This window comes from Panthera uncia, chromosome D1 (genome assembly GCF_023721935.1).
Source record: "Panthera uncia isolate 11264 chromosome D1, Puncia_PCG_1.0, whole genome shotgun sequence".
Lineage (NCBI taxonomy): Eukaryota > Metazoa > Chordata > Mammalia > Carnivora > Felidae > Panthera > Panthera uncia.
Window position 1 is genome coordinate 101,298,672 of NC_064808.1, and position 15,691 is coordinate 101,314,362.

The window sequence follows — 15,691 nt, forward strand, 5'->3', positions numbered from 1 at the left end:
GGAGTAAGAATGAACAAGAAGTAGTCCAGCTCTTTCAGGAACTGTACCCTGCTTCAAAATATCCCAAGCCCTAGAACTAGATTAAGAATATCTGGAATTGGGGCGCCTGGGTGGCTCAGTGAGTTGAGCGTCCGACTTCAGCTCAGGTCATGATCTCACAGTTTGTGAGTTCGAGCCCCGCATCAGGCTCTGTGCTGACCGCTTGCTTGCTCAGAGCCTGGAGCCTGCTTCAGATTCTGTGTCTCCTTCTCTCTCTGCCCCTCCCCCGCTCACACTTTGTCTCACTCTGTTTCTCAAAAATAAATCAATGTAAAAAAAAAAAATAAAAAAAAAAAAAAAAGAATATCTGGAATTGATCATGTACCCAAGCAATCAGCCAGAAGTAAATAAAATTTTCTCTGGAGGAACATAGTATCAGCCTGGGTCTCAAAATATCTCTACAATTTTTCAAACACAATATTCTGTATACAATAAAAATTAGCCAGTACATGAGAAGACAAGAGCATGTTTTAAAAAACAAAACAAAACAAGATAACAACAGAACCAGAGCCACAAGGGATCCAGATAATAGAAGCTACCAGACTCTAAGTTTCTGAATATGGTGGAGGAAATTCTTTTAAACTGAGAATTGTAGCAGGGAACTAGAAATTATAAAAGAGAACCAAATTAAAATTCAAGTACTGAAAAACGCAATGAGTTTAAGAACTTAGTGGCAAGGTTTAACAGCAGAATAGACACTGTTGAAGAAAAAATTAACTATAAGACAGGTAAGAAGAAAATATCCAAAACAAGATGCTTATTAGAGAGACACAAGAATGGTAAATACTAAATAGAACATAAGTAACAGATAAAGTGAAAAGGAGTAACACACATGTACTTCAATCCCAGAGAGAAGGGAGAGAAAGGATTTACCAGATGCAATATTTGAAGAAATAGGTGACATTTTTCAAAACTAATGAAAGACATCAAACCATAGATTCAGTTATCCCTAAAAAACACCAAAGTAAAATAAATAAAAAGAAAACCATACTGAGAGCTATCCTAGGACTAACTACAGAAAATCAAAGAGAAGATTTTAAAATCAGTCAGAGATGGGGTGCCTGGGTGGCTCAGTCAGTTAAGCATCCAACTTCAGCTCAGGTCATGATCTCACAGTTCATGAGTTTGAGCCCCACACTGGCTCTCTGCTGTCACGGCTTCCCTTCAGGTCCTCTGCCTCCCTCTCTCTCTGCCCCTTCCTTGCTCTCTCTCTCTCTCTCTCTCTCTCAATCTCTCTAAAATAAAAGCATTAAAAAAAGTTTTCTTTTAAATCAGAGGAGGAAAAAATAGCAACTTCAAAAGAGCAAAGCTTAGATTGACTACTGATTTCTCAACAGAAATCAGAATACAACCAAACATCTTTAAAGTATTAAAAAAAATAACAACCTAGAACTCTTTATCTAATGAAAACATTCTTCAAGAAAGAAGGTAAAATAAAGACATTTTTCTGAGAAGCAAAAACAGATTTCATCACCAGCTTATCTGAACTAAAGGAAATACCAAAAGATACTCTTCTGTTAGAAAGAAAATGATTCCACAGGGAAGCCTCAGACTGGGAGGAATTAAAAGCAATTGAAAGGTACAGATGTGGGTACATGGGTGGTATGGAGAACTATGGTTACATAAAGCAATAATAATAATGTCTTATAGGGTTTAATATAGAAAGAAAATTAAAATATACAACAACAGTAGTGTATAAATCAGGAGAAGAGTAAAGAGAGTTAATGTGTTCCAGAGTTCTTGCACTGTCTGCAAGGAATTAAAGAACCAATTTATAATATATTGTGTTAAATCAAGGCTGCATATTATAATCTCTAAAATAACCACCAGGGACGCATGGGGGGCTCAGTTGCTTAAGCTTCTGACTTCAGCTAAGGTCATGACCTCACGGTTCGTGGGTTTGAGGCCTGTGTCAGGTTCTGTGCTGACAGCTCAGAGCCTGGAGCCTGCTTCAGATTCTGTGTCTCCCTCACTCTGCCCCTCCCCCACTCATGCTCTGTCTTTCCCTCTCCCTCTCCCTCTCTCTCTCTCTCAAAAATAAATAAACATTAAAAAATAAAAAATAGGGGCACCTGGGTGGCTCAGTTGGTTGAGCGTCCGACTTCGGCTCAGGTCATGATCTCGCAGTCTGTGAGTTCAAGCCCCGCGTCAGGCTCTGTGCTGACAGCTCAGAGCCTGGAGCCTGCTTCAGATTCTGTGTCTCCCTCTCTCTGACCCTCCCCCGTTCGTGCTCGCTCTCTCTCTCTCTCTCTCTCTCTCTGTGAAAAATAAATAAACTTAAAAAAAAATAAGTTGGGGCGCCTGGATGGCTCAGTCAATTGAGCGTCCAGCTTCAGCTCAGGTCATGATCTCACGGTTTGTGAGTTCGAGCCCCGCGTCTGGCTCTGTGCTGACAGCTTAGAGCCTGGAGCCTGTTTCGGATTCTGTGTCTCCCTCTCTCTCTGCTCCTCCCCTGCTCATGCTCTGTCTCTCTCTCTCTCTTTCTCTCTCAAAAATAAATGAACATTAAAAAAAATTTTTTAAAAAGAAAAAAGAAGTAAAATAAATAACCCCTAAAAAAATATTTAATTACCAAGCTAATGGGCAGGAGGTGGAATGAGGTTTGGGGAGGGGAGATGGAAATCAAATAATAAAATACACTTAACCAATCCAGGGAAGGCAAGAAAGGAGAGAGAGAAAGAAACAATGACACAAATAGGAAGTGAACAGTAAGATGGGATTTTTTTTATTAAAAAAAAATTTTTTAACATTTATTCATTTTTGAGAGATAGAAACAGAGCATGAGTGGAGGAGAGTCAGAGAGAGGGAGACACAGAATCCCAAGCAGGCTCCAGGCTCCGTGCTGTCACCACAGAGCCTGATGAAGGGCTCAAACCCACATATCACGAGATCACAACCTGAGCCAAAGTCGGACACTCAACCAACTGAGCCACCCTGGCGCCCCAAGATGGGATTTTTAAACTTCAATATATTGGTGACTGTTCCAACTAAATGCTCAATTAAAAGTCAAGAATTAGCATAACGGATTTTTAAAATATATGCTGCTTACAAGATACACATTCATAAAGATTAAAAGTGTAAGAATGGAAAAATTACAGCATGCAAACATTAAACAAAAAAGTAGACTTTAAGGCAAAAAACATTACTCAGATGGCACAAAAACAGACACATAGACCAATGGAATAGAATAGAAACCCCAGAACTAGACCCACAAACGTATGGCCAACTCATCTTTGACAAAGCAGGAAAGAACATCCAGTGGAAAAAAGACAGTCTCTTTAACAAATGGTGCTGGGAGAACTGGACGGCAACATGCAGAAGGTTGAAACTAGACCACTTTCTCACACCATTCACAAAAATAAACTCAAAATGGATAAAGGACCTGAATGTGAGACAGGAAACCATCAAAACCTTAGAGGAGAAAGCAGGAAAAGACCTCTCTGACCTCAGCCGTAGCAATCTCTTACTCGGCACATCCCCAAAGGCAAGGGAATTAAAAGCAAAAGTGAATTACTGGGACCTTATGAAGATAAAAAGCTTCTGCACAGCAAAGGAAACAACCAACAAAACTAAAAGGCAACCAACGGAATGGGAAAAGATATTTGCAAATGACATATCGGACAAAGGGCTAGTATCCAAAATCTATAAAGAGCTCACCAAACTCCACACCCGAAAAACAAATAACCCAGTGAAGAAATGGGCAGAAAACATGAATAGACACTTCTCTAAAGAAGACATCCGGATGGCCAACAGGCACATGAAAAGATGTTCAACGTCGCTCCTTATCAGGGAAATACAAATCAAAACCACACTCAGATATCACCTCATGCCAGTCAGAGTGGCCAAAATGAACAAATCAGGAGACTATAGATGCTGGAGAGGACGTGGAGAAACGGGAACCCTCTTGCACTGTTGGTGGGAATGCAAATTGGTGCAGCCGCTCTGGAAAGCAGTGTGGAGGTTCCTCAGAAAATTAAAAATAGACCTACCCTATGACCCAGCAATAGCACTGCTAGGAATTTATCCAAGGGATACAGGAGTACTGATGCAGGGGTGGTGGAGATTAAGTAGGGCACTTGTGACGAGCCCTGGGTGTTGTATGAAGAAAGAAGGAAAGGAAATAATAAAAATAAGAACAGAAACTGATGAAATGGAAAATACACACACATTAAAGAGGATCAACCAAGCCAGAAAGATAGTTGTTTTTGAAAAGCTTCATTAAATCGATAAGACCCTGGCAAGCCTAAGCAAATGCACAAAAAAGAAAGGAAAAATTACCATATAGGGATAAAAACAGGTGGCATCAAGTAACCATAGGTACACTTTTTTAAATCATAGAATGATATCACAAATGACATCAGATAAATAAATTTGAAATTTTAGATGACATAAGTTTCTAAAAAAAATCAATTTACCAAATCTGACACAATAAAAAATAGAAAATCAGAATAATATTGTATTATTAAAATACAATTCATAATTTAAGATCTAACTATAAGGAAATATACAGGCCCAGATGGCTTACTTCTTGAATTATTCCAAACGTTTAAGAAATAATGCCAATCTTATACATTCTCATGTAGAGAAAAGAGAACAATTTCCAACTCACTGTATGAGATCAGCAAAACCTTAATACCAAAACTTAACAAGGATATTATAAGAAAGAAAAATTATAGGCCAATTTTATTCATAAAATACATGCAACAAAATCCTAAACAACGTATTAGCAAAGTAAGTCCAACAATATTTAAAGAAAAATACACAGCAACCAATTGGGATTTGATTCAGGAATAGAAGGGAAAGCTTCACATTCAAAAATCAATAAATAGCTGTTATAACAAAGATTTCTTCAATCAATCAATGTACTTTACCACACTGATGACATAAAGGATAAGTCAGATGATTATCTCAAAACTATTGAAAAAACACTTGATAAAATCCAACATCCATCCATAATAAAAGTTCTTAGTAAACTAGAAGTAAAAGGGAACTTTCCTAAGTGAGAAAAATTATCTTTAAAAAAGAATCTATTGGGGCACCTGGGTGGCTCAGTCAGTTAAGCATCCAACTTCAGCTCCAGTCATGATTTTTGAGTTCGAGCCCAGCGTCGGGCTATGTATTGACAGCTCAGAACCTGGAGCCTGCTTCAGATTCTGTTTCTCCCTCTCTGTCTGCTCCTCCCCTGTTCGTGCTCTGTCTCTCTGTCTCTCAAAAAATAAACATTTTTTTAAAAATCTATCAATAACTTATGTCCACACGAAATCTGCCCACAAATGTTAACAGCAGTTTTATTTATATTTGCCAAAAACTGAAAGTAACCAAGGTATCCTCCAATAAATGAATGGATAAACAAACCGTAGTACATACATACAACAGCATATTATTCAGTGATGAAAAAAATGAGCTATCAAGCCACCAAAAGACCTGAAGAAACTTTAAATATACATTACTATGAGGAAAAAGCAAGTCTGAAAAGGCTACATACTCTAGGATTCCAATTACATGACATCTTGAAAAAGGAGAAAGTATAGGGACAGTAAAAAGATTACTAGTTGCTAGGTGTTGAGAGAAGTGGGGCGGGAAGAAGATGGAATGTGGTATTTTAAGGGTAGGGAAACTAGTCTGTATGGTACTATAATGGTAGATACACGACTTTATGCATTTGTCAAAACCCATAGAATTGTATAACACAGAGTGAATCCTAGTGTAAATTATGGACTTTAGGTAGTAATAATAAATAAATATTGGTTCATCAATGGTAACAAATATACCACACCAAGGCAAGATGTCAACAATAGGGGAATCTGGGGATATTAGGGGAAGGGAATATACATGGGAGTGCTTTCCAGGTTCTGCTTGATTTTTCTTTAAACCTAAAACTTCTCTAAAAAACAAAGTCTATTAGTTTGTTTGCTTGTTTAAATCTATAGCAAACAGCATACCTAACAGTAAAATGTTGAAGACTTTTCCTCTCATATTGGGCACCAGATAAGGATGCCAACCATCTCCACTTGTATTCAACACTGTACTGGAGGTCCAATGAAGAAAGGCAAGAAAATGAAAATCAATAACTAGTTTGGAAAGGAAACTGTCATTACTTGTATAAGATATGATTGTAGATGTAGAAAATCTAAAAGAATCTATAAATTATTAGAATTACTGAATTACTGTATTCATTAACTGAGCACAAGATCAAGAAACTAAAATCAAACATATTGCTATACAGCAGTATTAACATAAATGAAAGCAAAAGTAAATACCTAGGAGTAAATCTAATAATTTAATAATGTTCTTTATAATAAAAAAGACATATAAAATGTGTACCCAGATAGCTATAAAACACTTTAAAGAAGTGATAAAATGGAAAGATAAATTGTGTTCATGTACTAGAAGAATCAACATTGTGTAAACATATTAACCTTCTCTCAAATTAATATGCAGATTCAGTGCAAATGCAATTAAAATCTGACAGGTTTTTTTGTTGTTGTGTGTGTGTGTGTGTGTGTGTGTGTGTGTGTGTGTAGAAACTGACAAGCTGATTCTAAAATGTATATAAAAATGTAGGGGGGGTGCCTACATGGTTCAGTCAGTTCAGTTCTGACTTCGGCTCAGGTCATGGTTTCAGAGTTCATGGGTTTGAGACCCACATCAGGCTCTGTGCTGACAGCTCAGAGCCTGGAGCCTATTTCAGATTCTGTGCCTCCCTCTCTCTCTGCTCCTCCCCCACTCATGCTCTGTCTGTCTGTCTCTCTCTCTCAAAAATAAATAAACATTAAAAAATTTTTTTTTTTACTGTAGGGACACCTGGGTTGCTCACTTGGTTGAGCACCCAACTCTTGATTTCAGGGCAGGTCATGATCCCAGGATCATGGGATCAAGCCCTGCGTTGGGCTCCTTATTGAGCATGGGGCCTGCTTGGGATATTCTCTCTCTCTCTCTCCCTCTACCCCTCTCCCCTGCTTGCTCTCTCTCTCTAAAATAAAAAAAAAATTTTTTTTTAATTTAAAAAGTTATAGAGGGCCAGGAATGGCCATGACACTCATTATAGAAGGAAATATTAGGAGGACCTTATCTACTAAACATCAAGATTTTTCATACAGTGATATTAATCAGCACAGTGAGATATTGGCACAGGAATACCTAAGTAGACCAATGGAACAGAATATAAATCTAAAACAGAGTAACGCATATATGAGTACTTAATTTTTAGAATTAAAAACTCTTTTTTAATTTTTTTTTTTCAACGTTTTTTATTTATTTTTGGGACAGAGAGAGACAGAGCATGAACGGGGGAGGGGCAGAGAGAGAGGGAGACACAGAATCGGAAACAGGCTCCAGGCTCCGAGCCATCAGCTCAGAGCCTGACGCGGGGCTCGAACTCACAGACCGCGAGATCGTGACCTGGCTGAAGTCGGACGCCCAACCGACTGTGCCACCCAGGCGCCCCTAGAATTAAAAACTCTTGTAGAGGTAATATGGGAAAATATTGTTATGACCTTATCATGGGAAGATGTCTGAAATAGGATGTACAATGTATTACTCATAAAGAAAAAAATTGATAGATTGGAACATGCTTATTCATCAAAAGCACCATTAAGATAACCTGATAGAGGTATCTGCAAAAATACCTGTAGGAATTCATACTTAATGGTGAATTACTAAACATTTTCCAGATGAGAAGGGGAAAATGATTACTGCTATAACTACTTCTTTTCAATTTGAGGTCCTAGCCAATATAATAAGGCATGAAAAAGAAATAAAAGGCATATAAGGACTGGAAAGAAAGAAATGAAACTGTCATTATTTTCAGATAACATGATTATATACATAGAAAATCAAAAATAATCTAGAGTCAACTATTCAAACCCTAATAAGTGAATTTAGCAAGATATTTAAATAAGAAATCAATATACAAAATCAACTGCATTTCTATATACCAGCAAAAACAGAAAATGAAAGCTTAAAAACTAAGCAAAATAAGTCAGAGAAAAAACAGACATCATATGATTTCACTCATATACTTGTATGTGTGGTTTGAGAAACACAACAGATGAACATAGGGGAAGGGAAGTAAAAATAAGATAAAAACAGAGAGGGAGGCAAACCATAAGAGATTCTTAAATACAGAGAACAAGCTGAGCGTTGCTGGAGGGACGGTGGGTGGGAGGATGGGTTAAATGGGTGATGGGCATTAAGTAGGGTACCTGTTGGGATGACCACTGGGTGTCACAGGTAAGAGATGAATCCCTGGGTTCTAATCCGGAAACCAAGACTATACTGTATGTTAACTAACTTGAATTTAAATTAAAGAAAAAGAAGAAGGAGGAGGAGGAGAAGAACGAGGACGAGGACGAGGATGAGGAGGGAGAGGAGGAGAGGAGGAGGAGGAGGAGGAAGAGGGGGAGGAGGAGGAGAAATCTAAAGCAAACATGATGCTAAAAATGGTAACAGAGAACAATCTGGTGTCTGCCAGAGGGGAGAGTATAGGGATGGGCAAAACAGGGGAAGGGATTAAAAAGTATAAAAGCCCAGTTATAAAATAAATAGGACGTGAGGATACAATGTACAGCATAGAGAGTATAGTTAATAATATGTAACAACTTTCTATGGTGACAGAAGATACTAGATTTATTGTGACGATCAACTCGTAATGTATATAAATGTTAAATCACTATGTTGTGTGCCTAATATAATATTGTATGTCAACTACACTTGAATAAAAACACTTACAATTAAAAGAAAAGACTGGGACGCCTTGCTGGCTCAGTCACTGGAGTGTGCAACACTTGATATTGGAATTGTAGGTTCACACCCCATATTGAGTGTAGAGATTACTTAAAAATAAAATATTTTAAAAATAATAATAATAATTAATCAAATATACCATTTATAATAGTTTCAAAACTAAACCTGAATGCTTACAGATAAATTTAACAAAAGATATGCAATATCCTGACCAAAAACTTTATAAACATTACTGAGAGAAATTTTTAAAAGATTCAAATAAATGGAAAGATATTCCATGTTCATGGATTGGAAGACTCAACATTTGTTACTGTTGTAAAGACATCAATTATCCTCAAATTGATCTGTAGTTGCAACATGATTCCAATCAGATTTTGTTTTTTTCTTTATTTGCAAAAACTGACATGTTGACTCTAAACTTATGGAAATGCAAAAAGGCCAAGAAAAACCCAGGCAATCTTTAAAAAGAAAAGAGCTAGGACTTATACTGCAGATATCAAGACCTATCAGACAGCTATAATAACTAATAAGTAAGCTTTGTAAGAAAAGTTAACTTTAGGGGTGCCTGGGTGGCTCAGTCTAGTTAAGTATCCGACTCTTGATCTCAGCTCAAGACATGATCTCACATTTTATGAGTTCGAGCCCTGCATCAGGCTCCAAGCTGACAGCACAGAGCCTGCTCAGTATTCTCTCTGCTCCACCCCAACTCATGACTGAATGTATTCTCTCTCTCTCTCTTACTCTCTCTCAAAATAAATAAGTAAACTTAAAAGATAAAATACAATTAAATCAATGTTTTAAAAAAAATTTTAAGTAAAGTTACAGCCTGAAACAATTTGCATTACATAATCCAGGAAATTTTTACCTTGGATTCAGTATCGGGAAAAAGTGAATGCCCTCAGCTGGAAGAACCAAAACAGCTTCTTTTATCAGAGAATTAAGATATTATAGTCCATTTTGCCATCCCTTCCAGGAAACTGAAGTATGTTTAGTTCTCAAGTGTAATAAGGAACTAATCACACAGTGCTCCAAAACACATCTCTTTGTTTCCTTTAATATGCTTTTAATTTATCAGGTATTAAGTAAGTAACTCAAATTGTTTTTAAGTATTAAATGAGTAAATGACAAAGCTGTGCCTTCAATGCTTTAAAATCATTCTACTTCCTTATCTGCCAAAGAAGCAAGAGAAACAGCCAGAGCCTGGCTAGTTCAAAATTATGTTGACAACTTCTGACAAATCAGAGATGTTTACCTGATCAAGCCCTTCCCCAACTTTCCTGAGATTCTGTAGTTGGTAAACTTCTAGGCTTCTTCCATCATCTTGACAGCACAAATCAATTACAACACAGCCCTGGTCCTCAAAGGCATTGATTTGATGAAAAGTAACAAAAGGTTTACTGTAGTACATCCCTGGAAGAAGCTGCAGGGAAAATACAAAGAAAAAGAGATATTTTCTTTTTTTCTTCAAGGAACAGATCCACAAAGTTGAAATTAAAAAGATTCCCTCCTCCCCTTTAAGTGACAGGCCTAGTAAGTATAAAAGGTAGAATGTGGAACATAGAAGCAAACACTTTGATTTAAGCATTGCTTGCTTAGGTCATCACATTTCATATTAATCAATGAACTGGGGCTATTTGATATAAACCAATCAACTGTCACAACTAACTTAAAAGTCCTTATGAAATAGGGCCCAATGTTTTGAGGTATAAATAAATCCTAGACTTTATCTTACATGATTGAATAGAAAATACTGCTTTTGAGGCACCTGGGTGGCCCAGTAAGTTAAGCGTCCAATTCTTGGTTTTGGCTCATGTCAGATCTCGTGGTTTGGGAGATGGAGCCCCTTGGGCTCTGCACTGACAGTGCAGAGACTGCTTTGGATTCTCTAGCTCCCTCTCTCTCTGCTCCTCCCTTGCTGGTGTGCTCTCTCTCTCTCTCTCTCTCTCTCAAAGTAAATAAATAAACTTTAAAAAAACTATTAAAAAAAAGAGAAAATACTGCCATTAAGCAGCTTATGATGAGTTAAGTGATTATTTGAAAAATGTACTTATTATCAAAATAGGATTTTTTGTAATGAAATTACGGTACAGTAAATTTAGGATGTCATCTCTTTAGAAAGGCAAAAAGAAGACAAAATACCATAATGTTACTAAACAGGAGTATAGAAAGATATTTAACAAACGCACTTTGGACTTTGGTAGGATTATCATATTTACATATCAAGAAGTCATAGAACCAAGCAAATAAATTATCATTGCAAAAGTTACAGAAGACTTCTATGTGAACAACATTCTCTTTAGCAAATACTATGACATGGAAAAATTCATGCTAATATGCTAAGGTTTCTTAGATGCCATTTTAGTTGAATCAGACAATTAAAAGTAAAACCATTCCTTACAATTTTCTAATATGCAAAACCCACTGTACTCATTAATAAGTAGCTAGCCCCACCTACGGAAGAAGGTAATATCCTTGATTACGAATGTCTTATACCAGCAATACCCAGTGACAGAAAAAAAATCAACCATATACAGATTTGTCCATTTTCAAAACAAACATAGTCAAGATACTCCACCTGTCCAGTGTGCTTATCCACCACATGAAACCGTGTATTATACTGGGGTTCCCAACTTATTCCATCTGCAAAGGACTTTCCCCGGATTTTAGAAGTGACAACTTTCCACAAATTCATCTTTAGAGGCTGTTCAATGAAGATTATGTAGTTCCTTGTCATTCCTGAAAGGTTCCAGCAAATAATAAAATGGGATTTAGTAAATTAGAATTGTCTGAAATGTGAAGGTTATGGGGATTTATCTGAATGCCAGGACATAATACTTCTAACCTAAACAAAAGCCAGGCAGAAATAATTCTCCACTGCTTCCCACCTTTGCCTTACATATTTCTTGTTCCTACGTAAAAAAGGGAACTGCTCAGAACAGCTTGGGTTGAATGCTCACAGCTTGCTTTTTATCTTCCTTATTTTTCTTTTTAAATTGGTCAGTTTACGAACCAAGTGAAGAAGCATAATATTAAAGTGTCATTTGTGATCAAGATGTTTCTTCTGTAATCCTTTTGCTATTTATCCTGAAGGTTAAGATTCAGCAACAGATTGGCTATAAAGGTTTAGAATACAGAAAATAAATATTCTGAGAAAAAGCCGAAGCTATCAAACAGAATATGAATTTTCCCCCAAAAAAACATAGTCAAGACCTTTTCATGAAAATAATTACCTATGGCTTTAAAGTTACCTAAAATTTTGAATTCTGTCCATTTTTTTTATGGTCAAATAATTTTTTTCTATTAAGACTTTACTTTTGTAGAGCAGTTTCAGGTTTGTAACACAATTAAAGGGAAGGCACAGAGACTTACCATATACCCTGTCCCCCCACGCACACAGCCTCCCTATCATCAACATCCCCCACTAGAGTGGTTGGTACATTTGCAACAGCTGACAAACTGATAACCCATCAAATGCACCCAAAGTCCATAATTTACATTCTGGTTCACTTTTGATGTTGTCAATTTTTTAGTAATTGCCAGGATAAAAAGTATGTCACTAAACAAAATAAACTGAAGTGGCATTAAAATGCAACCTTGGTCTCATCAGCATATTTTGATAAGCGGTATCAACACAGTATATGCGAACACTAGCTTGTCTGCTACAGCGACGTTTAAGGCACATCCCAAAGTAATGTGTGTTATCTTTGGGCTTACCAAAGCTATGATAGTAAGAAGGTCTCATCCCCTCTGCAGAGGCAATAGAACATATCACCTGGGCTCCATGGATTGTCTCCCCAAGATCCACCTTCTCTGGAGGAACTCGAATAACATTATAGCAAGAACCTGGAAAACAAAGTCCTGTCTTATTTATACACATTCTAAAATAAAATACAACCCTTGCACTCATGGATTAGAGATTTATGCAATATATGCATGACATCCATATTTCATAAAGGGTTATTTCTTTTTTTAATGTTTATTTATTTTTGAGAGAGAGCGTGAGGCACAACTGGGGGAGGGGCAGAGAGAGGGAGACAGGATCTGAAGCAGGCTCTGCACCACCAGCAGAGATCCCAATGTGGGGCTCGAACTCACTCAGGAACCATGAGATCATGACCTGAGCCGAAGTCAGATGCTTAACCAACTGAGCCACCCAGGTGTGCCCATAAAGGGTTATTTCAAACAAAGACTTGGATAAAAAAAAAATATATTAACTTTATGAAAGTCATTAGCTAAGGTTTTAAAATGATACATACAAAGTAATCAACCAACGGTTTATTGCATTTTTTTTTCATGATTAGTAGCTAAGTTTATTGCATTTTAATGCTCTCAAAAGACTACCCTCTCACTCCCTAAAAATGAACTCATTCTCTATAGGAAAAGATCAGGTAGCAGGCAAGAATATCCTCTAATTCTACTTGTCCCTCTCGCCATTCCCCAATCCCTACAATTACAATCTCCATTTGCCCCCACACGCAACTCCTCTCCAGTCCTCTGGATCCCTGGGGTCACTCCAAGTCCCATCTTATCCTTTCTTTTTTTTTTTTTTTTTAACAAGTTTTTTTTTGTTGTTTTTTTTTTTTTTTTAACGTTTTTTTTATTTATTTTTGGGACAGAGAGAGACAGAGCATGAACGGGGGAGGGGCAGAGAGAGAAGGAGACACAGAATCGGAAACAGGCTCCAGGCTCCGAGCCATCAGCCCAAAGCCTGACGCGGGGCTCGAACTCACGGACCGCGAGATCGTGACCTGGCTGAAGTCGGACGCTTAACCGACTGCGCCACCCAGGCGCCCCCCATCTTATCCTTTCTTAATGCATTCATGCAATTGCCTTCATTCATGTAATTATTCATCTTACTACTTCTGCAAGAACCAGCTCAGGTAACCACTCCTCAAGTAACCCTCCCTGATTCTTCCCCACCCCAAAGGTATTTGGTGCCTCTCCTCAATGCCCTGATTATATCCTGTACAGTCATACACTTATCTCATTGCACTATAATTTCGTGCTTGTTTATCTGCTTCCCAATAGACTGGTGAGCTCTTCAAGGGCAGGAATTGTGTCTGATTCATCTTTGTATCCTCAGTACCAAGCAAGAACTTAGCATTCAGTAGGCACAGTAAAAATAGCTATTGATGGATTACTTAACAACTTATGTTTGTTAAATTATTCAGGGAATAGGGGCACCAGGGTGGCTCATCGGTTAAGCATCCAACTCTGGCTCAGGTAATGAGCTCGCAGTTCATGAGTGTGAGCACTGCATTGGGCTCTGTGCTGACAGCTCGGAGCTTGGAGCCTGGAGCCTCCTTCAGATTCTGTGTCTCCCTCTCTCTCTGCCCCTCCTCCACCTCTCAAAAATAGATAAACATTAAAAAATTGTTTTAAATCATTCAGTGAATAAACAAATACTGAGGTCATATTGAATTATATTTCTGGTATTAGAATTGCCAATGCTGGTCCTGAAAAACTGGGGTAACACATAACTTTGCAAGCACTCAGCTTCTTTTGGAACAAGATAACCCTTCTGTTCTCTATTCATTTATTCAGCCATTACTTCTTGAGTGTCAACTATATTCCAAACACTCTTCTAAGTGTCCTAAGTTTATCTTCCAGACGCTTATACACAGCAGGGTCCAAATGTACACAAGCCTTTTCTTTTACAAAGCTCAGATTCTAATAAAGCATCCAATAAGTAAAAGTATAAAGCATCGGATGATGATAAGCCCTATAGGGACTGAGAATAAGTGTATATGGATGGGGGCCACTGTTTGCAATTGTTGATAGGGTGATCTGAGAAGGCTTCTCTAAGACAGTGACATTTGAGAAAAGACCAAGAGGAGGTGAGGAAGAGAGGCTTGAGGATATCTGGGAGAAACACATTCCAGGCAGAGACAAGAATAAATGCAAAGATTCTCAGGCAAAAGTAAGCCTGGAGTGTCCAAATAATAGCATGAAGGCCAGTGAGGCCCTATCAGAGTAAGCAAGAAAAGTCTGAGATGAGGTGGGTGGGCTAAAAAGATAATTGGCTGATATGCTGACAATAAACTGAAATGGGGCAAGGGTAGATGCCCAGAGACCAGTTAAGAAGCTATTACACCAATTCACATGCGAGAGGATGGTGGGCTCAAACCAGAATGCCAGCAGTGGAGGTCATATGAGGTGGTTGGATTTTTAAATTTACTTTGAAGGCACTGCTGCAATTGCTTTTTGACCAACTGGATATGGATGTGAGAGACAGATGTGAAGGATGATTCCAAAATTATCATCCTGAGCAACTGGAAGGATGAAGTTACCATCAGCTTAAATGGGGACTCTTTTAGGCAGAGAAAATTTAGGGGAAAAGTTCAGGAGTCTGGTTTTAAATAAGTTAATTTTGTAACACCTATTAGACATCCTAGTAAAAACACTGAGTATTTTATATCAATTTTATATCCAATTGATATAAAATACTGAAGGGGTCTGAGTTAGGATATAAATGTGTTCTGCGCACCCATCATATATAAAACATCATGCTTTAGACAGTGATGAGTTATAAAAGCGATAGAAGACCAGTTCTACAGTTCCAAAAGTACCATATTACTATCTAACAGATTACATACATTTCATTAGTACTAAAAACTACTTGGATTGATTATTTAGAGGATTTTTGTTCATTTTTTAAAGACTTTAAAAATGCAGGGAAATGCTTAAACAGTTAAAAGCTTTTTATTTCTTAAAGACAGAAATTACCAGCAAGCACTTTATTATGAGAATCACTAAATTTCTCCCAAACACAACCTCTCTACAGCTACATGTACATTTGAGCTCCAGTTCAAAAACTCCGGTTGAACTGAACAATCGATGAAGGAGGAAGACGAAGAGGAGGAGGAGAAGGAAGGGGGGGGGGGGGGGGGGGGGGGGGGGGGGGGGG

At 37.7% G+C, this 15,691-nt stretch overlaps 1 protein-coding gene across 2 annotated transcripts in view; it reads right to left on the reverse strand.

The window, feature by feature from the left end:
• The window catches only part of BCO2 (beta-carotene oxygenase 2), a 47,597-nt gene that overhangs the window by 7,512 nt on the left and 24,394 nt on the right, over positions 1 to 15,691 (reverse strand). For both annotated transcript variants that reach the window (XM_049613164.1, XM_049613173.1), the window contains exons 6-8: positions 12,499 to 12,627; positions 11,360 to 11,520; positions 10,037 to 10,204 (exon numbers count right to left, since the gene is read on the reverse strand). In XM_049613164.1, the coding sequence (XP_049469121.1) occupies positions 10,037 to 10,204; positions 11,360 to 11,520; positions 12,499 to 12,627 (458 nt within the window). The remainder of the gene's footprint in view (positions 1 to 10,036; positions 10,205 to 11,359; positions 11,521 to 12,498; positions 12,628 to 15,691) is intronic.